The 27,434-nt window shown below is 43.9% G+C and overlaps 1 protein-coding gene across 2 annotated transcripts in view; it reads right to left on the bottom strand.

Annotated features, from left to right (window-relative positions):
* LOC144600626 (rho GTPase-activating protein 6-like) overlaps positions 1-27,434 on the bottom strand; it is a 185,536-nt gene that overhangs the window by 34,211 nt on the left and 123,891 nt on the right. For both annotated transcript variants that reach the window (XM_078412440.1, XM_078412441.1), the window contains exons 3-5: positions 17,123-17,191; positions 7,603-7,859; positions 6,072-6,267 (exon numbers count right to left, since the gene is read on the bottom strand). In XM_078412440.1, the coding sequence (XP_078268566.1) occupies positions 6,072-6,267; positions 7,603-7,859; positions 17,123-17,191 (522 nt within the window). The remainder of the gene's footprint in view (positions 1-6,071; positions 6,268-7,602; positions 7,860-17,122; positions 17,192-27,434) is intronic.

A 27,434-nucleotide genomic window follows, 5' to 3' on the forward strand; every position in this document is an offset into this window, starting at 1 on the left:
TCCACGCATCCAGTCAGAAGAAGTCTGGTCTTTTCTAGCAGACTGGAATTACTGTAAGAGCGCACACAACAGGTCAGCCAAGAAAGTTTATTCCCAAAATCATGACAAATTACCATTAATGGGAATAAGAATACAAATAGGTCTGGGTTAGCAAATAATTAGCAAAGGAGGAGAAGGAGGCAATCAATAAATGACATTAATTCTGGCTTGTGAAGAGTTACAATGAGAAATGGTCTAAACATAGTTACTCATAATTAAGGTGCATTGTAAGAAATAATTAGTTTATTCATGAAACACTCTGAATGCTGGAAAGGAAACTGGGGTGCAATCGATAGATAATTTGAAGAGATAAGGTTGTAGTGTTGGTTAATTTAGTTAAGAATTATTACTTAGAGTAAAGAGGAAGGAATGAAAGGAGTTAAAACTGTTTTTTTAAATTAGTTTCATCTAATCCAAGAGCAGTCCCTGACCTGGTTCTGGATAATTAGACTGAGCAAGTAAACAGCCTAAGGGTAGGAGAATGTTTGCAAAATACTTGGAAAACAGAAAGCAATATATAAATAGGTTCCATATAGAAAACGTGGAGGTAAAAGAGAAAGGAAAAATAGGTCATGGGGGTTGTACAAGAGAAAAAAACCAAATCAAAATGAGATAAATGGCACCTTGGCCAGATTAAATGATAGGGAAATCTGTCAAATAAAACCATTAGTTAATAATGGAAAATATGAGAAGGGGAAATGGAATAGTTGTAAATCAATCATTCCATAGAGGAAAGATGGGAGAGATTCAACGGCTAGGTCCCAAGAGTGAACAACGAGACTGAAACAGAATTTGGCTTAGAGTGCTGATAATAAATAATGAAAGACACAATAAATATAAAGCGTCAAAATAAAAATTAAAATAAATATTTTCAAAGTCAAGGAGTAAGGGTAAAAGTAACAAAGACAAACACATGTTCTATGGGTGTGGTTCTGCTTCAATGCTACTCAGAGCTTCAGTCAATGTCCAGATACTTTATGTTCAGCAGCATGTCATACTGCTGGATCCAGTTATAGCCCAGACATCCTAAGTGGACAACCTAACAGTTTCCTCATTGGTCAGATCTTTGCCCACCTTCTTAGAAACATAGAAAAACTAGGCGCAGGAGCAGGCCATTCGACCCTTCGAGCCAGCATCGCCATTCAATATGATCATGGCTGATCATCTAAAATCAGTACCCCGTTCCTGCTTTTTCCCCATATCGCTTGATTCCTTTAGCACTAAGAGCTAAATCTAACTCTCTCTTGAAAAGCTAAATATAGCTCTCTCTTGAAATCTTACTTTCTCTTGAAACTTCTTAACATATTCCAGATTATTTTCTTGCTTCTTTAAGCCCTTCTCACAGCATGCTCTTCACCTCTAGCTTTGTGATACATGCAAATCCAGTCCCTGTGCCTTCAGTTCCTTCATCCAAGTTACAATAAATGAATAAAATAGTCAATACAATTAAATATATATTGTATAAAATTAAGGCCCTAGATATGATTATTTTGAACAGTCCATAATTACAGGAGGCAGCTTCATCCATTGAAGCTAATTTGCTCCCAGGATCACTAGTTACACACTATGGTTTGAGTGCTCGAAACCCTCCCTAGTCAAAGCTTCACCCACAACCTGTCCTTAATTGTTGGAAGAGAATTCTAACAATGCTTGAACTAGCACAGAATTTAAGACCACATTGATTTCAACAAAAACTTTGTATCATTGGAATTTTTGAAAGAGTTATATTTAATTAGTTTACAGTTTAGTTTAGGGCGGCACGGTAGCGCAGCGGTAGAGTTGCTGCTTTACAGCGAATGCAGCGCCGGAGACTCAGGTTCGATCCTGACTACGGGTGCTGCACTGTAAGGAGTTTGTACGTTCTCCCCGTGACCTGCGTGGGTTTTCTCCGAGATCTTCGGTTTCCTCCCACACTCCAAAGACGTACAGGTATGTAGGTTAATTGGCTGGGTAAATGTAAAAATTGTCCCTAGTGGGTGTAGGATAGTGTTAATGTACGGGGATCGCTGGGCGGCACGGACTTGGAGGGCCGAAAAAAGGCCGGTTTCCGGCTGTATATATATGATATGAAATAGGGCCTTCGGCTCACCGAGTCCACGCCGACCAGCGATTCCCGCACACCAACAGTATCCTACCAACGTTCAGGACAATTTACCATTTTTACCAAAGCCTATTAACCTACAAACTTGTACGTCCTTTGGAGTGTGGGAGGAAACCGGACACCTGGAAAAAACCCACACAGTCACAGGGAGAACCTACAAACTCCGTTCAGAATTGAACCTGGGTCTCTGGCGCTGCAAGGCATCAACTCTGCCACTGCGCCACTTTTTCTAAATTATTTTGCTTTAGCTTAACTTAAATTATTTACAAATTGATTAAGTGTTCATAGTTTACTTTTTTTATTTAAGAAGTTATTAACTTTTATATTTTTGCCATATATAGTTTAATTTTAATATTTTCTTAAATGTGTGTGAATGCCAGAAATGGGGGGAAAAAAACCTCTTGAAATCAGTTCCAGCCAGCAAAGTGCCGATTGCAGCTTTGGCAGCTGTCACGGATTATCAGGTGTTCCAGGGGCTGAGGCTGAGCCTCTTCACAACAGCAGCAGGAGGCCTGTCGTCACCAGTCAAGTCGCAATGCTGGACTCTGGGATGAAGCCAGCAATATTGGCTCTGCGTCCAGCCCTCTGCGTCCAGCTACAGGCGATTATTCTCGACAAGCAGATAAGTCCAGCGAGCTCTGGCCCAACGTAATCAAAAAATAGTTGGAGGGGATGACAGAGAAAAAATCATCGCTCTGGGAGTGTTCCAGATGTGGAAATCTCTGCCAAAAACTGTGGTAGCTGAGTTCTTATGTACATTTAAAAGAGGTTTAAAATAGTTGCATGATAAAGGAAATAATAAATGGCAGGGGAAAATGTGCAGGAGAACAGTATTCACTCAATAACAAATTAAGAGTAAATCTCCTTTCTGGCAAGATATTAAAGGGCGTTCCTTTCCAATGACAGAGTAGAGTATGATAAGAGACAAAGATTCCTGTGGGCAGGGACATATATAGGCCAGGGACATATATACTAAAACATTATCATAGACATGTATAAAGGAAAAGATCAGCAAAACTTAATTTGGTCTCAGTCTTCGAAAGGAGAAATTGGTCTTTAACAGCCTTAGAAATTGTATTTGGAAAATTAGGAAATGGCAGAGAAATTAAACAAATATTTTGTGTCGATCATTATGGAAGAAACATAGATAAATAAATCCTGTAAATAGTGGAGAACAATGGATCTCCAGTGAATAAGGAATCAAAATAAGTTAGCCTTTGTAAAAACTGGTTTTGGATCAATTAAAAGCCAATAAATCCCCAGGATATGAAGATAGGGTGACAGAGGAGATAGTGATTGTGTTGTTGGTCAACTCTGGATAGGCCATTTATCCTGGAATGTCTCCACAGGTTAAAAAACAGCAAATGTAACTCTACTATTCAAGAAAGAAAGGAGAGAGAAAGTGGGAAATATGAACCACTTAGCCTAACCTCCTGAGTACGGACAATCCTAGAATCCATTATTAAGGATATGGGAATAGGAATTTAGAAAATAATAATGGGATTAAGTGGAGTCAAAATGGACTAAGGAAAGAGAAATTATACTTGTCAAATGCATTGGAGGTTTTGATCATGGTAACCAAATAATAAATGAGGGAGAATCAGTGGAAATTTGGATTTTAGGATTTTCCCTACTCTTGAGGTTAAGTTATGAGGGAAAATCAGTGGAATTTTGGTAGATTATTAAAGAAAATTAGAGCAGATGGCTTTGAAGTTATATAATAATGTGAGTTAAGTGGTCAATTGGCAAAAAATGCAAACCAATAATAAATGGGTTATTTTGGGGATGGGAGGTTATAACGTGTGGGGCAGAATCGTTCACAAGATACATCAATTATGATTATGCAGTTCGATATGGATTTTGGAAACTAAAATCATGTTTGTCATATCTGTCAGAATTTTTTTTTTAATTAGCAGAACAGATACTGGCAATCCAATGTCTGTGGTATGCCAGAGATATCATATCATATATGATATATATACAGCCGGAAACAGGCCTTTTCGGCCCTCCAAGTCCGTGCCGCCCAGTGATCCCCGTACATTAACACTATCCTACACCCACTAGGGACAATTTTTACATTTACCCAGCCAATTAACCTACATACCTGTACGTCTTTGGAGTGTGGGAGGAAACCGAAGATCTCGGAGAAAACCCATGCAGGTCACGGAGAGAACGTACAAACTCCTTACAGTGCAGCACCCGTAGTCAGGATCGAACCTGAGCCTCCGGCGCTGCATTCGCTGTAAAGCAGCAACTCTACCGCTGCGCTACCGTGCCGCCCTAAGATGTCATTAAACAAAATTATATCACGTGGGAGATGTAGTATATAGAGCGGAGGTGCAGAACCTAGCGGACTGGTGCTCGGATAACAACCTGTCCCTAAATACCACCAAGACCAAGGAGCTGATCATCAACTTCCGTAGGTCACATAACGGGGAATATGCCCCGATCTCTATCAACGGGGTCAGTGTGGAGAGAGTGTCCAGCTTCAAGTTTCTGGGCACTCACATTTCGGAGGACCTAACATGGTCCAATAACACTGCTGCGCTGGTCAAGAAGGCACAACAAAGACTGTTCTACTTAAGAACACTGAAAAAGTCTGGTCTACCCCAACAGCTGCTGACGACCTTCTACCGCTGCACCATAGAGAGCATCCTAACGCATGGAATCCCTGTGTGGTACCTCAGCTGCACGGAGGCAGAAAGGAAAGCTCTACAGCGGGTAGTCCATAGAGCTCAGAGGACCATCGGAACACAGCTACCAGACTTGGAGGGCATCTACAACACACGATGCCTCAGAAAAGCCACCAGCATCCACAAAGACTCTTCACACCCCTGCAACAGTCTGTTCGAACTCCTTCCATCGGGCAGACGATACAAGGCCTTCTATGCCCGCACCTCCAGACTCAGGAACAGCTTCATCCCCAGGGCCATAGCTGCTATGAACCAGTCCTGCTGAGCCGGATGGCCACAACGCATAGATCAACTTGCACTTTACCCTGTCCAAAACTGTTACAACTGTTCGTTTCGTTGGGTTGCTGCTGTCTAAATTACCTAAATTATTGCATCGTATGGGAGGCGCATTCCCAATCTCGTTGTACCCCTGGGTACAATGACAATAAAGATATATTGTATTGTATTGTATTGTATTAGTATATTGGAATGGACTGAATAGTGGCCACAGGCTAATTCATCGGCTTGGTAAAATTGCAAATTGTCCCTAGTGTGTGTAAGATAGTGTTAGTGTGTGGGCCTGTTACCGTGCTTTATCTCTAAAACTAAAACTAAATAAAACTTATTGTGCATTTAATTTTGTTGATATCACATCCAAAGTGCCCGTAAAGCTGCAGAGAAATAGAATTTAATTATTCCGGTTCATTGCTGGTGCATATGACAAATATACACTTGATTTTTGAACAGGGAGATATAAAAGATTTGATTTTGAGAATGTTATTTTGCCCAAAGGCAGATGTTGCCAGAAAAGCCAGCATTAACCTACTTTTCAATAAAAGACGGATTTCAACTGGGATGCTTTAAAAATATTATTAATCAATTTGCAAGGCCACATTTTCTCTGCATTTTGAATCCTGGAATCCGATTTCCTGCAAAGAAATGTTTACAGTGCAAAGCAAATAAAAATGGATCATGTCACAAACCTGAATATTTAGTGATTCATCTTAGCAGAGTGCTGAGATTAAAGGAGACACCAGGAACTGCAAATGCTAGTAGCTGGAGCAAAAAACAAAGTGCTGGAGGAATTCAGCGGGTCAGGCAGCATATGTGGAGAGAATGAACAGGTGATGTTTTGAGTCGATACCCTTCTTTCACTCTGAAGAAGGGTCCTGACCCGAATATGTCATCTCTCCATTCCCTCCGCAGATGCTGCCTGACCTCCAGCACTGTTCATTGAGCTGAGGTTCGTGGTTGCTTACCGTAGCTTTCGATGTGCCGGCAGCATTGCTGCACAATTCTGGGGACCTGCCGGTAGATGGGGTTCAGACTGAGCTTCTTTTTGGTCTTTGTTAAGCTTTTTCTTTCCAGTTCCACTGGCAAAGAGAGCTGCAGGGCCTCCAGCAATCGTGACTGGTTGTCATCCAGATCTGTGATAGAATCGACCGACACAGCACCCTGCAATTGTGGGATTCATCACATTTATTTTTATGTTCCACCACAATGAAGCAAAACAACAGATTTGTGATGATCTATTCATCTAGAATATGCACAACTCGTAGTGGGTAAGGAAGGAATTCACAACTAAATCTGGAAGAAGTACCATTGAAAAGGATTTAGAAAATCATTTTTATATTACTGAATGAATGAACAAATGAATAATACTTTATTGTCACATGTATCTAGGTACAGTGAAATGTTTTGTTTTGCAAATAACCTCAGATGGCACGGTGGCGCAGTGGTGGAGTTGCTGCCTTACAGCGCCAGAGACCCGGGTTTGATCCTGACTCAGGGAGCTTGTCTGTACGGAGTTTATACATTCTCCTTGTGACCTGCATCGGTTTTCTTTGGGATCTCCGGTTTCCTCCCACCCTCCAAAGACATACAAGTTGGTAGGTTAATTGGCTTGGTATAATTGTAAATTGTTCTTAATGTGTGTAGGATAGGGTTAATGTGCGGGGATGGTAAATGCTTCTGGTGAATCAGAATAGATGAAAATGGTCAGGAGAATGAGGAGCAGAATTGAGAGCTGCAAGGCCATCATGAGATAGTTAAATCAATTGAATTAATGTGTGCATAGGCCACAGCACGTTGGAATGCCGAGCTTGAGGCAAACCGGCTTGCGTACCGTGGAATCTCTCAGACCACCGTGCGCTTAGACAGTGATAGCAGCAACTAACAATAGGGTTCAAAAGTGGATCTAAAGGTACACTGTAGGGCATTGGGACAGTGAATATTTGAAAGGGCAGTGGATATTAGGATCCAGAAAAAAATGACGATGAATGCTCTTATGACTGATATCGCCACGTGATAGTTTAAGCAGCCTACCCTCGCTATTTTTTACATGTACAGACATTGAAAATGACATACGCAAGTGAATATTAAAGGTGGACAGAATGCCCTAGACTATTTTAGCCAGAGATGGTACACTGTGAATACTGGACACCTAACAAAAGAGTGTGGCAAAAATACTTATGCACGAAAATACTTTGTTTAAAAAGTCATCAAAAAAGAAAGTGATTCATTAGTAAATATTTCCTATTCCTCTTTGCTAAGTTTCAGAAAATGGAAAAGGTATAATGGAAAATTCCCACAACTTTCAATTATAAAACATAAAGCTGTCAGATCATTTTGAGTTAATAGTATCCTTAAATAAGTCACCAATAAGGAGACCCATTCGTCACACTTTATGTATGGTTTTTATACTATTTCTTTGGATATCCACCATTTCATTAGTACATTAATATTTAGTTTTGCATCCACACTGGCTTTTGAATTGGAAATATCGCATACCCGTCTGTGGCCTCTGGAAACATTATCCAGAAAAGTTGGGGAGAGAGGCTCATCCACCATGTCCAGGACAGACTGCAGAAATACGTTGCTATCATCCAGATGCTTGTGTTGCTTCTTGGCCCGAAATCTCAGGACCGATGTCTCCAGGTCTAGACAGTCTCTCCGACCTTCCTTCACCGCATCTTGCTTCTTCTTTCGTGCACAGTCATTGAGGATGACCTGTGGCAGAGGAATCCCAAACCCCAGAGGATGCAATTCTGCAAAGAAAAGGAATAGTACAAGATTAGTGGTCCAAATCCACAAAATTAAATTGGCATATTTCCATTTTCAACCAGATGGAATTCTGATGATGGATGGTTCATTGGCTTTCTCCGTGCAAGTTTCCAACAAGATCATTGCAAGGTTACGGATCTGCTGCTTGATTAATATTGTCTATTTTAAAAATTCTTACTTTGAACACAAATTGTTTTTTTCCATTCTCCCGGATGTGATCAGCCTGTTGCTCCTATTTTCTAAAGCCCTGCATATTTTACAATAAGACTTCAAAAGAACTATCCTAATGGGTATTAATTGCACACTTCAGCAAAATTATATTTATTAAAGGTCATAATTTTCTGATTAGAATTATTTCAATTATTTTAAAAATCGGGCTCGCAATAACACGTGAATCAAGGCTTGCATTAATTATGGAGAACACAAGAGACTGCAAATGCTATACTCAATGCGTTCACCCAGCAGGTTGTTTTTGCATTAATTACTCTAATTTGTCAAATACTTTCTTGAAGCATGTCACTGGCATCTTGCCCAAACCTGTCAGCTCCTTAAGATCTTCACCTGTAGATCTATCAAATAAAGTCACAATTGAAGTATATTTGAACCATCTACAAGGTTCCTAAATAAGGCTATTGTTTGGTGATCATTTGGATAAGCGAAAAGCACAGACAAAAGACATCAAAAAAGAAAAAGTGAAAAGGTAGGTTTTATGTCCTCTTCTTCATTTAATTCAAAACAAAGTTGAATTTAAAAACCATCAAAAATTAAACGTAATAAAAAGGAACTGCAAGTTCTGGTATATATCATAGATAGGCACAAAGTGCTGGAGGAACTCAGTGGGTCAGGCAAAAACTCTGGAGAAAATGGATAGGTGATGTTTCGATTCGGGACCCTTCTTTAGACTGAAGGTGAGGAAGGGTCCCAAATTGAAATGCCACCTATTCATTTTCTTCAGAGGTGCAGCCTGACCCATTGAGTTACTCCAGCATTTTGTTTCTATCTCACCAAGAAAATGTACCTGGTTAAAACAAATAGAAGCTGCAGAAGGAGAGTAGTTAAAGTTGTAGGTTTCCTGGGCCTTTGGGAACCAACTTCAAGGTACTAAGGATAAATGGGTCTTTAGAGATGAAGTGGGAGATGATAGAGCAGCTGGGAGTTAAGGATATTGCAGTTGATTGGAGGGACATACGGATTAGCGGGGGGGTCTCGAACCCTCGGTTGGGCTAACGGGTCACGTGGTGCGGGAGCGCGAGGTATAGTTGTGTCTGGCGCCAAACTGGGGAGATGAGATTAGATTATATTAGTAGTTAAGTAGTGTGTGTCCAAAGTAAGTGCGTTGCGCCTTGTCACGGTTTTTACTAAGAATAAAGTCTTTTGATAATAACGCTCGTTTTGGACTCACTACATTGGTGACCCCGAACGTAAGATCTGAAGGGAACACGCAGAATGTCACAGGTGGGAGCGAGCGCGGGCGAGGTTCACCTACCGCCGTTCTGGGCCCATCAGCCGCACCTGTGGTTTGTGCAGGCGGAATCCCAGTTCCATATTAAGAAGGTGGAGAGCGACCAGGAGAAGTTCCACCACCTGGTGAGCTGTCTGCAGGCGGAGGTGGCTGCGCGGGTCAGTCAATACCTGACCAGTCCACCCCAAACAGAGCAGTACGTGGGGCTCAAGAGGCTCCTACTGAGGACTTTCGGTTGGAGCCAGAACCAGCGGGCTCTGAAGCTCCTCCATTTACCAGAGCTGGGGCAGCGACTGCCGTCGGAATTGATGACCGAGATGCTGACCTTGGTGGGCGACCATCAGCCGTGTATGGTTTTTGAAGCGGCATTTCGGGAGAAGCTACCACGGGACGTCAGGCTAGTGTTGGCCGACGTCTCGTTTGAAGATCCGGTAGCGTTCGCCGAGAAAGCCGACGCGCTCGTCAGGGAGCGGCATACCCGAGACGACTCGGTTAATCGGGTCTCGAGGCCCAGCGGCAGTCGGTGGAGCGGCCGAGAGAGCGACGGATCGGCCGCTATTTCGCAGTCTGCCAGCCAAGAGGGGGCTGCGGAACATGTTTATTGGTCGCGGGCTCAAGCAACACGGCAGAATAGGCACGGCTGGTGTTTCTTCCATCGGCGGTGGGGCGGTTTAGCCCAAAGCTGCAGAGCCCCGTGTGCGTTTCCGGGAAATGCCTGGGCCGATCGAATGTAGAGGCAGTCTCGATTGGCCGTAATTGCCGCCTCTATGCGACGGACCAAGAGACCGGGATCGTGTTTCTAGTGGATACGGGAGCGGTTGTGAGTATTGTGCCCCCCTACGACTGTGAAGTTCAAGCGGGGGGGGGGAAGGGGCCGCCCCTCATTTCGGTGAACGGCAGCCCCATCCGCACTTACGGTAAAAGGGCTATGTCCCTGTCCTTCGAGTCCAGGACCTACCGTTGGGATTTCATCGTGGCGGATGTGGGCCAGGCTATTTTGGGTGCGGGTTTTCTATGGGCATTTTCATTGGTCGTAGACGTCCGCGGTAGCGGCCTGCAGCCCTCGGCCGGCGTACGGCCCCGAAGTACGGGGCCTGCGGCCCCTCCAAGCGCCGCCCCACCCAGTTCAGCGATCCAGGCCATCACCACGGCCCCCGGTCAGTTCGATGCGGTCCTAGCAGAGTTCCCGCAGCTCCTCGTTCAGCGGTTCGATGCACCTTCCGAGAAGCATGGGGTGGTGCATTTCATTCCGACCGAGGGGCCGCCGGTTTTTGCCCGGGCACGGCGCCACTCACCCGAAAAGCTGGCCATGGCTCGAGAGGAGTTCTTGAACTTGGAGAGGCTGGGAATTGTGCGGCCTTCAAGTAGTCCGTGGGCCTCCCCCTTGCATATGGTTTCCAAAGCATCTGGGGGGTGGAGACCATGTGGGGATTTCCGATGACTTAACGTGGCAACACGGCCGGACCGCTACCCGATTCCGCACATACAGGACTTCTCAGCTAGCCTGGAGGGGGCTACAATTTTTTCAAAGATCGATTTAGTGCGGGGGTATCATCAGATCCCGGTCCACCCGCCGGACATCCCAAAGACGGATACCATTACTCCGTTCGGCCTTAAAAACGCAGCTCAGGCATTCCAGCGTCTCATGGACCGTGTGGGTCGAGGTTTGCCGTTCGTGTTTATTTACCTCGATGACATTTTGATTGCCAGCCGTTCGGTCCAGGAGCACTTATTCCATCTCCGCACTATATTCCAGAGGCTGCAGGACCACGGCCTGATTCTGCACCCGGCCAAATGCCAATTCGGCCTGTCGGTGGTAGATTTTTTGGGTCACCGGGTTACACCGGCCGGTGCCACTCCCTTGCCAGCTAAGGTGGAAGCGGTCCACTCTTTTCCACGCCCTACTACCATCAAGGGTTTGCAGGAATTCGTGGGCATGGTGAACTTTTATCACCGGTTCGTGCCTGCAGCAGCTCGGGTCATGCGCCCCCTTTTCCAATGCCTCGCGGTAACCCCGCTGAGTTGGCGTGGTCCGCAGCTGCAGAGACGGCTTTTGTCGCGGTCAAACAGGCCCTCGCCAACGCCTCCATGCTGTGCACCCGCGCTCCTCCGCCCCCACGGCGCTGACGGTGAACGCCTCAGACGTGGCGGTGGGTGGGGTTTTGGAGCAGCAGGTCGAAGGTCAATGGCAGCTCCTGGCGTTTTTCAGCCAGCAGCTCTCGCGAGCCGAGCTCAAATATAGTGCGTTTGATAGGGAACTCCTGGCCCTCTATTTAGCAGTCCGCCACTTCCGTTATTTTTTGGAAGGCCGTTCGTTTGTGGCCTACACGGATCACAAACCTCTGACATTCGCTTTTGCTAAGGTCTCTGATCCGTGGTTGGCTCGCCAGCAGCGGCACCTCACCCTAATTTCGGAGTTTACCACCGATGTCCGTCATATTGCGGGTAGGCTTAATGCTGTTGCTGATGCCCTGTCCCGGCCAGCCATTCCCTCCGTGGCCGTGTTAGGAGGACAGGTGGATTTCCAGGAGCTAGCGGAGGCTCAGCGCCTGGAAAAAACGGCCGGGGTTTACGCCTCCACAGCCTCGGGACTGCGTTTGGAGCAGGTAGCGTGTGGCCCCACAGGTACCAAGTTGTGGTGTGACGTTTCCCTTCCACGCCCTCGCCCGGTGGTGCTTGCCGCCCGGTGGTGCCTGCCGCCCTGCGGCGTAAGGTTTTTGAGGCCATTCATGGCCTGGCACATCCATCCATCAGGGCGACTTCGGCCATGGTGGCCGCCCGGTTTGTCTGGCACGGCCTGCGGAAGCAGGTGGCGGCCTGGGCACGGGCCTGTATTCCGTGCCAGACCTCCAAGGTTCATCGCCATGTCCAGCCCCCATACCAGAGATTCGAGGTTCCCCCAGTCCGTTTTTTCCATATCCACGTGGATTTGGTGTGGTCCATTGCCCTATTCCAGGGGTTATACTCATCTGCTGACGGTGGTGGATCGGTTTACACATTGGCCGGATTCGCTCCTATTGTCGGACACCTCGGCGGCATCCTGTGCACGAGCCCTGGCGTTGCATTGGGTGGCCCGTTTCGGCGTACCGGCTATCATCACCACAGATCGGGGAGCCCAGTTCACCTCCTCCCTCTGGGCCACGCTGGCACAGTTGTATGGGTCTCGTTTACAGCAGACCACCGCCTACCATCCCCAATCCAATGGGATGGTGGAGCGTTTCCATCGGCAGCTGAAGGCGTCCCTCTGTGCCCGATTGACCGGCCACGATTGGGCTTATCAGCTGCCTTGGGTCCTCCTCGGCATTCGTACGGCCCCAAAGGCCGAGCTAGGTACATCCTCGGCCGAGCTCGTCTACGGTTCGCCCCTGCGGGTGCTGGGTGACATTCTCCCTTCCGCCCCCGCCTTGCCGCCACCCGTTACGTTGGTGTCGGGTTCCCTCCGGGCACGGGTGGGTTCTCTGGCTCCAGTCCCGACCTCCTGGCACGGAAGCACGGCAGTCCACGTCCCGTCGGACTTGCGGGACTGCGATTTCGTGTTCCTTCGGAAAGATTCCCACCGCCCCCCTCTTTGGCCGGTTTATCAGGGTCCGTTCCAGGTACTTAAAAGAGGGGCTGTCACTTTCACCTTGCAGGTGGGTAATCGCCAGGAGCTCGTTTCAGTATCCCGGCTCAAGCCGGCCCATTTGGACCAGGACCTCCCTGTGTCGGTGGCCGCCCCACTGGTCCCGCCAGCGGCGCCTTGTTTGCCACCTCTCGGCCCCCCGCCGCCTATGGTTGGGCCCGGGCCGCCGTTCCCGATCAAGCGCTCTCCGTCGCCTACGCCCTCCGCTTCCGTGGCCCCTCCATCGCCTCCGGCAGCGGCGGCCTCCCCGCCTCCCGTCACATTGGCGGTATCGGTTTCCCCCCTCCGTACGCGTTCAGGGAGGGAGGTCCGGGCACCCATGAGGTATGGTTTCGAGGGTTCTGGGGGGGGTCATGTAGGGACATACGGATTAGAGGGGGGGTCTCGAACCCTCGGTTGGGCTAACGGGTCACGTGGTGCGGGAGCGCGAGGTATAGTTGTGTCTGGCGCCAAACTGGGGAGATGAGATTAGATTATATTAGTAGTTAAGTAGTGTGTGTCCAAAGTAAGTGCGTTGCGCCTTGTCACGGTTTTTACTAAGAATAAAGTCTTTTGATAATAACGCTCGTTTTGGACTCACTACATGATCATATTTTTGCAATGAGGAGATGTAGTCATGTGAATGATGAGCTTGAAAGAAGGTGTAGGAAGGAACTGCAGATGCTGGTTTAAACTAAAGAAAGCCACAAACTGCTGGAGTAACTCAGCAGGACAGGCAGTGTCTCTGAGAGGAGTGGGTGATGTTTCGGGTTGAGGCCCTTCTTCAGACTGTGAACCGGTAGTAGGAATCTGAAGGAGATGCAGTGAGAGAAGAGTGATGAATTGCGGTGGCATGGGTGTGTGGTGAAGCAAAGTCTTCAGTGAAGGAGGTGAATGGGAAGAGGAGTCACTGATTGACCATTTCCCCATGCAGCCCTGCAACTTGTTCTTCTTGAAGACTCCTTTCTCCAATACACTGCGTGATGCTGCACTAGTTTATACAACACTAGCTATGGCGATAAAGACAGAGAGAAGGTGCAGGAATCAGAGAAACAACAAAAAAAAGGGCAGCCCAGGATTAAAGCAAGGGAGGCAGAAGCAACGATGAAAGAATCAGCATTCAAATAACATCAGACATATCTAGGAAAATGATAATATTCCTTGATTTACCTCATGTAATGACACCGAAAAATGGCCATACTATAGTCCAACTGTTAAATATTACATTACAGCACCCAAAATCTTTAATACTAAACTTAGTCACAATTACTTATAATAGCTACATAAAACGAGTTTGCAATGAAATGCCTGCCCCCATATTGAATTTAATATATTGGTTTATTGAATTTAATGCATAACTAGTTCATTAGCCATGATGCTGTGCATGTTAAGCCAGACAATACATTCTTTGATGATGTTGGTGTCTGATGATACAATGATGAATGCATCATGATAAACACAAACATTTTCAAAAGGGAAATGCAAGCGATTAAAAATTAGGATAAACTATATTTTTAGATTTTTACAAATAGTGCAGATTTATAAAACTGAACAAGTAAATTTCTACATGAAATACATACTTTGTGCAGTACATGCATTTATAGGTTTAGTGGTGCACATAGACAGAAGACTTAAAAGACGTTCTAATCTTGTTGGCCTTATTTGTAAAATCAGCTTTGCTGAAACTTGGACTTTGATGTAGCATCACAAAGCACAACTACCACGCAATTAGCAGACGGAGACGACTTGTTAAAAAGTTGAAAATGGAAAGGGAAACTTCAGCAGAATTGCTTTGTCAAAACATAATTAAGGTATAATTCCAGCCAGAACTCATTACTTGGAGACTAGATCCTTCAGAACCATGCTTTTGTGAGAGACATCATTCAATGTATTGAATTGTGCAACGTGATTGAATTTCAATAAAGAACTAAACCTGATCAAGGACTGACTGGAGATTACACAAAGTCCATTATTTGCAGTGATGTCCACTGCTGAGTAATGCAATTTCCATGTTTTTCAACAATACATACTTCAGATGGACAAAGTGGACCTGCACGTGGCATCCCGCAATAAGAAAATGCCCGAAGTAGCATTCCTTTGAAGAAATGTACTTGTCAAGCTTGAAATCCTAATCCGCTCATAAGACCCCACCACCTTTCCTTTGCCATTCTCCTGACCATCAATTTGCTGATCCAATCCCACTGATTATCATTCTGGCTATTCCAACCTCCCACTTCTGACATTTCTTAATATCACCCATCTATGTTCTCCAGAGATGTAGCTTGACCCTCTGAGCAACTCCAGTGCTTTGTGTCTTTTTGTGTGAACCACCATCTGCAGTTCCTTTTTTCAACCTCCACTAAGACCTGGTTGTCAATTCTTGCCCCTACCTCTTTATCAACCCCTCTACCACCTTGTAGACCTGACTCTTCTATCAGACTCACGCATCGCCCTCTTTCTGTCCATGGCCTGATATTTCTCCCCACGTCTCACTCCAACCTACTCTGTGATCATTAACATTCAGTAATAAAGTGCAGACTGTTATTCCAGGCTAAGAAGGGGAATTCATTGGGCATGTAACTGCCACCATTAAGACTTATATAATGAGCACTTTAATCATAGGCATGTGCGCCAGGAAGACATTACCAAATCTAACTTCTTTCATCATGAACTGTTCTTCATTCTTAGTCGCTCAAGCAGAAAGGGGATGGAGAAACTTGGGGTGTAGAAATGAACAGAGGAGACCTGGCAGATGACTGAGGAAATTTAAGAGAGTGGATTGACCAAAATGGCAGATCCTATGCAAAGGACAATGGACAATTATATTTTTCAGTAAGATTGTGTCAATGATTAAGCAATCATTTGGTACGATTAATCCCTGCTATATTTCTAACATTAACCAAACTAACAGAATGTAAGAGGGTACACAATGTACTATTGGAAGACAAAGTGCGAAGAGAACTCTTCAAAAAAATATAAGGTGGATTATATGTGTCAAAAATAAAAGTCCATGTTTCATAAAGTTTTCAACGGACAAAGAACAACAGAAAGAAGTTAAGCCGTATGGTATTACGGTATTTTAATGAAAAGATTATCTGACTTATCCATCCTTCCTCTCCCCACTCCCGTGCAGCAGAAGGTACAGAAGCTTGAGTATGCACACATCTGATTCAGAAATCTGCCTGAAGAGGAAAGACCCCATCTGGTCTCCCAAATAAGCCGGCTAGGCAGATGCAGAGGGGGGTGGTTCTGGGACACCAGAATGCACTGCTGAGCCTACTGGAGACGTCGTGGGTCCAATCAGCCAATTACGTGTCTGCCTAGCCTTTCTCAACATCGGAGGAGCATAGGTGAGTGCATAAGCCTCCCATTACCACCGAGAGCAAATTGATATTTGGCACTTTGGATTTCTAACATCTTGTCCTGTGTATTTGGAAACAGTATAGAAGCTGCGAGGTCATGTTGCAGTTGTATAAGATGTTGGTGAGGCTGCATTTAGAGTATTGTGTTCAGTTCTGGGCATCATGTTATAGGAAAGATGTTGACAAGTTGGAAAGGGTACAGAGAAGACTTACGAGGATGTTACCAGGACTTGAGGATCTGAGCTATGGAGAGAGGTTGAGTAGGCTGGGACTCTATTCCTTGGAACGCAGGAGGATGAGGGGTATCTTATAGAGGTGTACAAAATCATGAAAGGAGTAGATCACGTAGAAGCACAGAGTCTCTTGCACAGGGAAATCGAGAACCAGAGGACATAGGTTTAAGTTGAAGGCGAATGATTTAATAGGAATCTGAGGGATATCTTTTTCACACAAAAGGTGGTGGGTGTATGGAATGAGCTGCCAGAGGAGGTAGTTGAGAAAGGGACTATTGCAATGTTTATGAAACAATAGGTACATGGATAGGTTTAGAGGGATATGGGCCAAACGCAAGCAGGTGGGACTAGTGTAGGTGGGACATGTTGTTCAGTGTAGGCAAGTGGGGCTAAAGGACCTGTTTCCAAACTGTATGGCTGTGTGTCTGCCTCATCACTCTCTGCGGTGTTACATGTGGTACAACCTGTGTCTCAGCGGTGGCAATTTCATCTCTGAGTCACAAAGTTGAGGGTTCATCCAAACAGAAAGCTTTAATGAGATGATTTATTAGCCAAGCAAAATTGCCTGGAAATAAAATGGCTTTATTACCTTTATCTTTGTTTTCTTTGGTAAAAGGTTCTTTCTTTCGCCGAAATGATTTCTTCCTTTTTGGCCCCTCTGTAAAAATGAGAATTTGTGATTAGTTGCAGATGACCAGATGGAAGCAGTCTAAACAGTGCAAACCAGGAAACAAGTTATTAAAACACTGATCTAGACACAGGAAACAAAGGAGCTGGGATCAGAACTATTCACCCCAGATGTTTAGAGTTTTCTATTGGCATTTGGTGTGAGAATATCCTCATACCCATAACAATCTATTGTAAACAGCTGCTCAATAGAATTTTCCTCAAAGCCAAATTGTATGAAAGATAGATTTTTCCATCAAGTACACGCACGAAAGCAGAGCAATGTTAACTGGTTTAAAAAAATGTATATTTAAGATGAAATGGAGTGATTTGATCCCTCAACATATTATCATCATGATTCGGCCAGATAGTTTCTTCCCAAATGTTATCAGGCAACTGAACCATCCTATCGCCAACTAGAGAACAGTCCTGACCTGCCAATCGCCTCTTTGAGGACCTTATAAACTATCTTTAATTTGACGTTACCTTGCACTAAATGTTATTGCCTTTATCCTATATCTGTACACCGCTTGATTGCAATCATGTATTGTCTTTCCGCTGACTGGATAGCACGCAACAGAAACACTTGGCACTGTACCTCGGTACAATAATATTAAAACTAAGCCAAACCAAATTAAAACCAAATTTCCATTGGATGAATCAGCCCAACCACTTCCCCAACAGGGGACTGGCTTGCTGTTAATTCTGTTAGAAAAGCACCCAGTCAGTGCACAGAAATTGATTACAATTAAAGCAATCTAAAGACAACTTGCTATGAAAAATTTCCTATTTCAACTGTTCCCTCGAGTTTCAGACAAGGTACACTGGTGATTACATTTTAAAAGAAAACCTTGAAATGATTTTGAACAATTGACAAGCCTTATATGTTTTTTGATACAATGTTTGCAAACAGGCCCTTTGGCCTACCAAGTCACATTCACACTAGTTCCATGTTGTTCCAGTTTCTTATCCACTTCCTGCACACGAGGGACAACTTTACAGAGGTCAATTAATCTACAAAATGTTATGTGCTGGTCATAAAATCCTAAAATACGGGAAGAACCCAGTAAGTCAGAAAGAGGAAAGAGAGTTAATGACTGTGGAAAGAGAAACAGTTAATGCTTTAGATCAAAGACACCCTTCATCAGGAATCAGAAAGATAGCAAAAGAAAGCTGATCTATGCAGGTGATGGAGGACGACAGGTGGAACAGCGGAAATATCTGTAATCACGCAGTCTTTAAAATGCGTGTTTAAACTCATGCAGGCCATAATATACACATTCAAAAACAGAGTGACCTTCGCATATGGCTCCTTGAACATGGGAATACAGGGGAATGAGATGTTGAGGAGACTAATGGGGTGCTTGGCTTGATCAGCCAAGTCACCGAATATATGAATAGGGATCACAACACAAAATGCTGGGGGAATTCAGCAGGTCAGGCTAGAGTTCTGGAGGGACTTGGTTCAGGACTCTTCTTCAGACTGACCAAGTGGGGGGGGGGGGGGGAGGAGAAAGGGAGAAAGATGGAAAAAGGTTGGGGGTGTGACAATCCTTGACAAGTGATAACCAAGTTCACAATTTCACAAGATATAGTAGAATTAGGCCATTCGGCCCATTGAGTCCACTCCGCCATTCAATCATGGCTGATCCTACCTTCTCCCCATAACCCTTGACACCCGTTCTAATCAAGAATTTGTCTATCTCTGTCTTAAAAATATCCACTGACTTGGCCTCTAAAGCCCTCTGTGGGGGCCACAGATTAACTACCCTCTGACTAAAGAAGTTCCTTCTCACCTCCTTTTTAAGAGCGCCCAGAAACATGTGAGGTTGGTTTGAATGGCATAATGGTGGCCACAGGCTGGAGATGAAAAGGGGGGTCAGATAGGATAGAAGAGGGAGAAATGTAAAGCCAGAGGGAGGAACATAGGTGGAAGGGGACAGAGAAGTATAAAAGAGGAGGGTGGAAGGAAGGGATAATGGGAGACATGGGTACATACTGCAGTGGGGTGATGGGCACGCAAGAAAGAGAAAGGTGGAAAGAGAAAGGTGGAAAGAGGGTTTTGCTTAAAATTGGAGAAATCAATATTCACACATAGGGCAACAGTAGGCTACCTAACCGGAATATGAAGTACTGTTCCTCCAGTTGCGTGTGTCCTCATTTCAGGAAGTGGACGAGGCCAAGAACACAAAGATTGCGATTGTAACGGGAATGGGAGCAGGCCTTGGCAGACTGAACGGTGAAATGGTCGTCTAGTCTTCACTTGGTTATGCCAGTGTAAAGGAGGCCAAATCTAATGCAACAGATGAGGTTAGAAGAGGTGCATGTGAATCTCTGTCTTATCTGGAGGGGCTGATGCGGTCACTGGGTGTGTGCATGGGAGAAGGTGTGGGGACAGGTTGTGGTTGCAGGGGAAAGTGCTTTAAGAAGGGTAGGTTGGGTGAGAAGCGATGAGTGAACCAAGGAGTTGAGTTGTGGAGGGACTGGCCTCTGCACAAAGCGGAAAGGGGTGTTGATGAGAAGATGGGTGGTAGGATCACACTGAACTGGAGTGTTATGCTACACTTGTAGAAAGTGTTGTTCAGATGCACTGAGAGGATAGTGTGCAATTCTGGTCACTGCAGCATAAGAATGGTATGAATAAGCTAGAAAGAATGCAGAAACGATTTATAAGGCTGTTGCCTGGATTGGAGGACTTAAGTTATTAAGGGAGACTGGGTAAGCTAAGTCTGCTTTCACTGGAGCAAAGGAGACAGAGGTGACATGATAGAGGTATATAAAGTTGCGAGGGGCATAGATAAAGTAAGTAGCCAGTGTGTCAATCCTTTGGTAGTGGATCGCTAAAATGGGGGAACAGATTAAGGCGGGAAGGCTGAGGTATAAAGGAGATTGGAGGAGTCATTTTTCACACAGAGAGTTGTTGCTGTCTGGAGTGAGCTGCTAGAGGAGATGGTGGAGGCAGGAACAGTAAACACTTTCAAGAGGTATTATTGAGAGGTACTTGAATGAGCAAGGCATAGAAGGAAATAAAAGTAATGCAGGCAAGTGGGACTACTGTAGACAGGCTTGATGGTCGGTATGGACCGCATTGTCTGAAGGGCCTGCTTGTAAACTGTACAATTCTATGGTTCTCTAATGCTGTGACCTGGGGTTGTGGTATCCAAATAGAAATGCAATGATCAGAATTTTAATGTATCAACATGAATACAATCAAAATAAGAGATGATTATTCTCTTTGATTAAGATTGTCACAAAAAACTCAACGGGTCAGTTTTTTGTGTCTATCTTCGAAGTAAACCAGCATCTGCAGTTCATTTCAACACATATTCTCTTTAGCTGTCAGATACCATGGAATCATAGAAGTGAAGTTCGTCCCGACCTGCATTGTGTCTATCTGACCTAATATGACGTTCGGAGGTGAATCCTCACAGGCCGATCTGTCAGCTCCTCCACGAGCTTCATTTTATCCCCACATTTGCTAATCACTGGCAAACGTGTGGGCAGCAATTGTGCCAATGTTCATTTCTATAAGGGTTGCCGGCCACATTGAAAGCATTGTGGCTGATTAATGAAGGGTTGGGGAGGTAAAGTGACAGTACAAAAGTCACATAAAGAGGCATCTGACAACAAGAAGGGACGACTTAATATAGCCATGAGAAAAGTGAAACTGGGATAAACAGAACATAAATTATAAACAAAGTAAAGCTCTTTCCAAACAGATCTTTTGCCATCAGAATGGAAGTTGATGAGACTAACGAGAGCATTATCCTCTTGAGACAATCGCAGTCAAAGCCAACTTCCCACGACTGATGATAATCCTGTTTATTTCCCACTTACTTTGAGTCAAAGTGTCATTCCAGCTAATAACAATCACATTTCCTACTGTTCCTGCTGTGTTTTTTTTTCCAGAAAAAATATTCTGGAGAGACAGTGGTAATATTGGAGGTGTTGTTTATCAAACAATATGTGGAACCGAAGTCCTAACTGTTCCTTAGGTGGAAGAAAACATCAGCATTTGGGAAGAGGCTGAGCAGTTCTCCCAAGTGTCCTGGCCAAACTTCAGCTTTCTATCAGCCACAGTAAATCAGATAATCCAGCCAATGTCATGCAGCTGTTTGTGGGATTTTAGCATGTGCACGATGTAGCAGCAACTACACTTCACATATAGTCCAATGGTTTTAAGGTATATCTTTAGACCTTCAATACCATTGTGTAAATTCAATTGTCCCCTCTTTCTTACAAAATAAATTCTGCAGCTCATTCAGCAGTGTACCACCATCAACCCACTTGCCGAATGGATCTATGAAAGGTGCTGCCCCAAAGAGTCGGCCAATATCATCAAAGACCGTACCCTGGCCACGCTCTCATTTCCCTACTGCCACCAGGAAGAAGGAATGGGAGCCTGAAAACTGTGACCATCAGGGTCAAGAACAGCTTCTACCCAACAACTATCCGGCTCTTGAACACTACACAATACTAACCTCAGCAACTATGAACTTCTGTGGACTATCTTTGGGAGCACTAAGGACTTCGGGGGTTTTTTGCACTACTCCTACAGTTACTAATTTATTGATTTTCTTTAAAATTATCATATAATTTCTGTGTGTATTGCATTTACAGGCCTATTAAACTGATTCAAATATGAATTTCATTGTTCTGTTGTCAGTACATATGACAATTAAAAACTTTTGACCCTTGATACCAGCAGGGCTGAATACAATGGCCCTCAAAAATATGCTGTGTGATTAACCCACACCTCTTGATTGAAATAAGTTAACACACCAAACTCCTGCCCAAGTGAGCAGTTTTGGTTTGTGGCGCACTTGAATCAGGCTAATCTCAATAGTGGCTGGTACTAGTCCATCTAAAGCCTTCCTGCGTTGAGGTTATCCTGTACCTCTGGGAGCTGAGGCATATTTTGCTTGCAGTCGGAGCTGTCAGGAGTTCCACGAGCACAGCTGAAAGATGAAAGAAGGCAACAACACGGAAACAAAAACTCATCCAAAGGTTCAGAGGACACCCTGAAGACAAAGAAGCAGACATGTTCAGGGGACAATAGAAAAGTTTATGTTTGAGATATTTAAGAATGACTTGGATGGGAACCTGTCAAAGGTTGATCTGTAAGTTTGCCGATGACACAAAAATTGATGGAGTTGTGCACAGTGAAGTAGGCTGTGAAAGAATATAGCGGGATGTAGATCATCTACAGATATGGGCAAAGAAATGCCAGATGGAATCTAATCTGGGCAAGTGTGAGCAGTTGGCTTTTGCAAGGTCAAATGTAAGGGGGAAATATGCAGTAAATGGTTGGATCCTTAACTGCACTGATGCACTACAAGATTAAGGAGATCCAAGTCCGGAGCCCCCTGAAAGTAGCAGCAAAAGTAGATAGAGTGCTAAAGAAAGTATATGGTATGCTTGCCTTTCTTGGACGGGGCATTGAGTATAAGAGTTAGGAAGTCATATTTCAGCTTTCGAAAAACTTTGGTTAGGCAGTATTTGTAGTATTATGAGCACTTCTGGTCACCCTACTTCAGGAAAGATATGGAAGCTTTGGCCAGGGTGGAGAAATGGTTTTCTAAGATGCTGCCCGGATTAAAGGGCATTTGCCATAAGGAGAGGTTAGACAAACTTGGAATGTTTTTCTCTGGAGAGTCAGGGGCTGAGGGGAGATCTGGCAGGTTTATAAAATTATGAGTGGCATAGATAGGATAAACAGCCAGAACGTTTTTCCCAAGATGGAAATGTCAAATACTTGAGGGCATAGCTTTAATGCGAGAGGGGAACGTTTAAAGGAGATGTGCGGGATGTTTTTTTACAAAGAAAATAGTAGGTGACTGGAAGGTGCTGCCAGGGGTGGTGGTGGAAAAGATATGATAGTAATGTTTAAAAGGTTTATAACATTGGCACATAGATATGCAGGGAATGGAGAGATATGGATCACATGTAGGTAGGATTAGTTGAAATTGGCATCATGTTCGGCGCAGAAAGGCCTGTTCCTGTGCTCTACTGTTCAAAGCATGTGTAAAGCAGTTCTTGCCATGATCAGAGGATGTTGCTGTGACCACGCCATGCAAGAAAAATTCAATTGGTTCAGGTGGGACAAGTGCCTGTCAACATCCCAATGGAAATCTGATCAAAATCCTCCCCTCTCCCAACAACATGTCCTGCCTTGTATGTCCTTTGTTCACTATGTAAACCCCTGGCTGGAGCCAAATGCCAGGAAGTCACACCTCTCAGCAAGAGCGAGAAGTACAATTTGAGTATTAGCTCTTTAAATATCATAATATCAAGGTCAGACTTCTAGTTCCACGAGTGAAGAAGAGCTTCCAGTTTTCAGAATGTGAGGCTGGAATTCTTGCTGTGGATAACTTTCATATGTTGCATTCAACTTGGCCATTTGAGAAGTTTCACACATGCTCGGGAGAATGGCGATTCCACCAAAAATGTGAAGTTTAGTTTTGTTTAGTTTAGAGATACAGTGCGGAAGCAGGCCCTTCGGCATACCGAGTCCGCACCAACCAGCGATCCCCGCACATTAACACAAGCCTACACACCCAAGTCAATTAACCTGCAAACCTGTACGTCTTTGGAGTGTGAGGGGAAACCGAAGATCTCGGGGAAAACCCACGCAGTCACGGGAAGAACGTACAAACTCCGTACAGACAGCATCCGTAGTTGGGATCAAACCCGGGTCTCCGGCGCTGTAAGCGCTGTAAGGCAGCAACTCTACCACTGCACCACCGTGACGCCCTCAACAAATGCTCTAAAAAAATGTGGGCAAAATTGTTCATGAATTGGGGTTGACTTTTGTCAATACAGTTCTGTTTTTTTCTGGAAATATGTAAATGGATTTTTAATCTTGTACCAAAAATGTCTGCTTTTTCAATCTGTTTCATTTAAAAACAGAGGAAGCTTAAAATACAACATGAAAATAGCTTTGCTCATCGTGAAATATGCCAATGTAAATTGCATTATCGATATCTCATTTCCATCTCTTTTTGGTGTTTACTTGAACTTCGTTCCCACACCACAAACATTACTGCAGCCATTATTTGGTGAGACCCCTTTGCGGTTAACAGTGGCATTAGGTGGTCAATGACTTTGGATTCCCTCTTTATAAAAGGAAATCATTTTTTATTATCAGTACAAACCAGTTAGCCTCCCAGCCAGCCCTACACAAATGAAAACAAAATATAGAAAATTCTTTTGGAATTGACAAAAATAACCAAAAGAATTTGTCGAGTCAGAGTCATGAGTTTTTCCAGCACAGAAACAGGGCCTTTGACCCATCTTGCCCAAGCCGACCAAGTTGCCTACAGTCTGAAGAAGGGCCCCGACCCAAAATGTTACCTATCCAGGTCCGCCAGAGATGCTGCCTGACCCGCTGAGTTACTCCAGCACTCTGTCCTTTAGTGTAAACCAGCATCTGCAGTTCCTTGTTTTTTAGTTATGTAGGGAATGGATGGATATGAATCACATACAGGCTGATGAGATGAGTTTATCTTGGAATCATATTCGGTACAGATTTTGTGGGCACAGAGACTGGGCAAGTTCATACAATTTTAACCATTACATGAAGAATCAATTGGTATTAATGAGCATTAACAATTATCCTTCCTGAAGTAATGCGCCCCAACAAAGTCAATTAATTGAAATAACAACAAACATGAGTCTCCAGCTTGTGGCCTTGAGAAGTGTGCCTTCTCATTAAAAAGGCATGATACCAGGATTTTTATAAATCAATAGATGCTTAATTCAATAAGAAACTGACCAAAGGACACAGATTAAATGGGCAAGTGGTTCATTGCAGTTTCCTTGAAATTATTTTCACTTACTTAAAATTAGAGTGTCCATAGATAAAGGACAATGCTGAAAACTGAAGTGGCCAACATCTCAAGTAACTCGTAGGAGGGCATCACAAGGTACAGAGGGGGTTTGAAAACCAGGGAACCACATCTACATCCTCAGGACAGGGCATGGACCACAATGCTATTGGTTGTCAAGGTAACGGTGACAAAGCTTCCTGCAATGCCAAGCCTCTTGACTTTGTATGTTGCCTCACTGGGGTTAAGGCGAAGGATGTGACTGAGCAGATGCAGTCACTGAGGGAGAAGGGGAAACAGATAGAAGCCATCGCTTTTGGTAGGAAATGTTTTGAATTATTGCCAAAACAGTTTCACACATGAGGCATGATATTAAAGAAAATTGAAATACAGAATGCTCGTGAGTTGGGAGCACCATAATTGATCTGGGATTGGGTTCCAGATTCCAAGGGCACTGGGATAAGGAATGGAGGAGGTTGATTTTGCTTAAGATGAGCCTGGTATAGGCTATGAACATGGATATTACGTATATGTCGGGTGGACTCTTCTAACCGGGTAGCCGGATAGATGGACAGCTTTGGAACGGAAGAGCCACCGTTAGAAGACGGCCCTCTCCCACCTGTCAGGGGGAGAGGCAATACCTCAAAGCCCTCTCACCATCAGGGCTTTAATAGGGTCAAAATCAGGACCCCACAGTTGGAAGTCCGTTTATTTACTTTAGTGTTATTATTGTGTTTTTGTTTTGTAGTTGTTTTTTGGGGGCTGTTTCGTGCATGGATACTGGAACTGGTATGGTTTATATACTTTTATTTCTTCTACTTATTGGACACTAAATGCAAGCAGTTAAAATAGTAACTTATAATGGGAATGGCCTTATCAATCCTATTAAGAGAAGCAAGATATTAACCAAAATAAAGAGAGATAGAGTCGAGGTGGCCTTTCTACAAGAAACACACCTGTCTGAAACAGAGCATGCTAAACTAAAACGACTGGGCTTTAAACATCAGTACTCCTCATCATATAGTGCTGGTCATAGGAGGGGGGTGGCAATATTAATCTCTAGCAATATAAGTTTTGATCCCACCTTTGAAAAGAGAGATCCAGAGGGGAGATATATCTTCATGAGAGGTAATTTAGGCGGTTCATTGGTTACTCTGTTAAATATTTACGCTCCTCCCAACTCGGATTGGAAATTTTTTAAACATGTGTTTGATTTGATAATATCTGAAACCCAGGGAGTATTAATCTGTGGGGGGGATCTTAATGTTAGATTAAATCCTAAACTGGACTCTTCAATTGTTCATATAGCTCAGCCGAAATTGATAAATAAAAAAATTAACTTGGCAATGAAGGATATTGGATTAATTGATGTATGGAGAGAACTAAATTTGTCAAAACGAGACTACACATATTTTTCTAATCCACATTTGGCATATTCTCGGATTGATTATTTTCTTACCTTTGGAAAAGACCTTCATAGGGTTGTAAGCTGCGAGGTGGGGAGCATGGACCTTTCAGATCATAGTCCTGTGTATTTAAAACTACTTCTTGATCGGTATCAAAGAGACACTTTATGGAGATTCAATACATATGTACTGACTCATATGAAAGAACAGATTAAGAACGATATTACAGAGTATCTAGAACTAAATGACAATGACGAAGTTTCACCTCTGATACTGTGGGATGCATGTAAAGCGGTGCTTCGGGGCAAGATAATAGGATACAGTGCTCACATAAAGAAAGCTAGACATGAAAAGTTAGATCGGCTGCAAGTGGAACTGAAACAACTGGAACAAAACCATAAGGATACAAATGATCAAAAAATCCGAGAACTACTTGTGAAGAAGAAGAATGCAATAAATGATATTTATACAAAAGATATAGAAAAAAAGTTGATTTTTGTAAAACAGAAATATTATGATGGGGGAGGAAAAGCCAGTAAATTATTAGCCTATAAACTAAAAAAACAGGCAGAGAATACAATTCATAAAATAAAACACCCTGTAACTAATTTTACACACTATAAATTGAAGGAAATACAAAATTGTTTTGATATATATTTCAAAATATTATATTTACAACCTCAAATCAGTGGGGAGAAAATGGAGGATTTCTTTAAGGAGATTCATTTGCCAAAATTGACCAGTGAACAGAGTAAGTCCCTTGTAGCTGAAATAACAGAGAAAGAAGTTAGGTCTGCTATAGTACATCTTAAACCAAATAAGGCCCCGGGCCCAGACGGGTTCCCTTCAGAATGGTACCGGGTAATGGTGGACTCATTGGTCCCTACGTTACAACGCACTTTCAATTGGGTTCTCAAAGAGAACGTAATACCCCCCTCCTGGAAGGAGGCAGTAATCTCATTGATTCCGAAAGAGGGAAAAGATAAATCTGTATGCAGTAATT

The sequence above is a fragment of the Rhinoraja longicauda genome, chromosome 15 (genome assembly GCF_053455715.1).
Source record: "Rhinoraja longicauda isolate Sanriku21f chromosome 15, sRhiLon1.1, whole genome shotgun sequence".
Taxonomy (NCBI): Eukaryota; Metazoa; Chordata; class Chondrichthyes; order Rajiformes; family Arhynchobatidae; genus Rhinoraja; species Rhinoraja longicauda.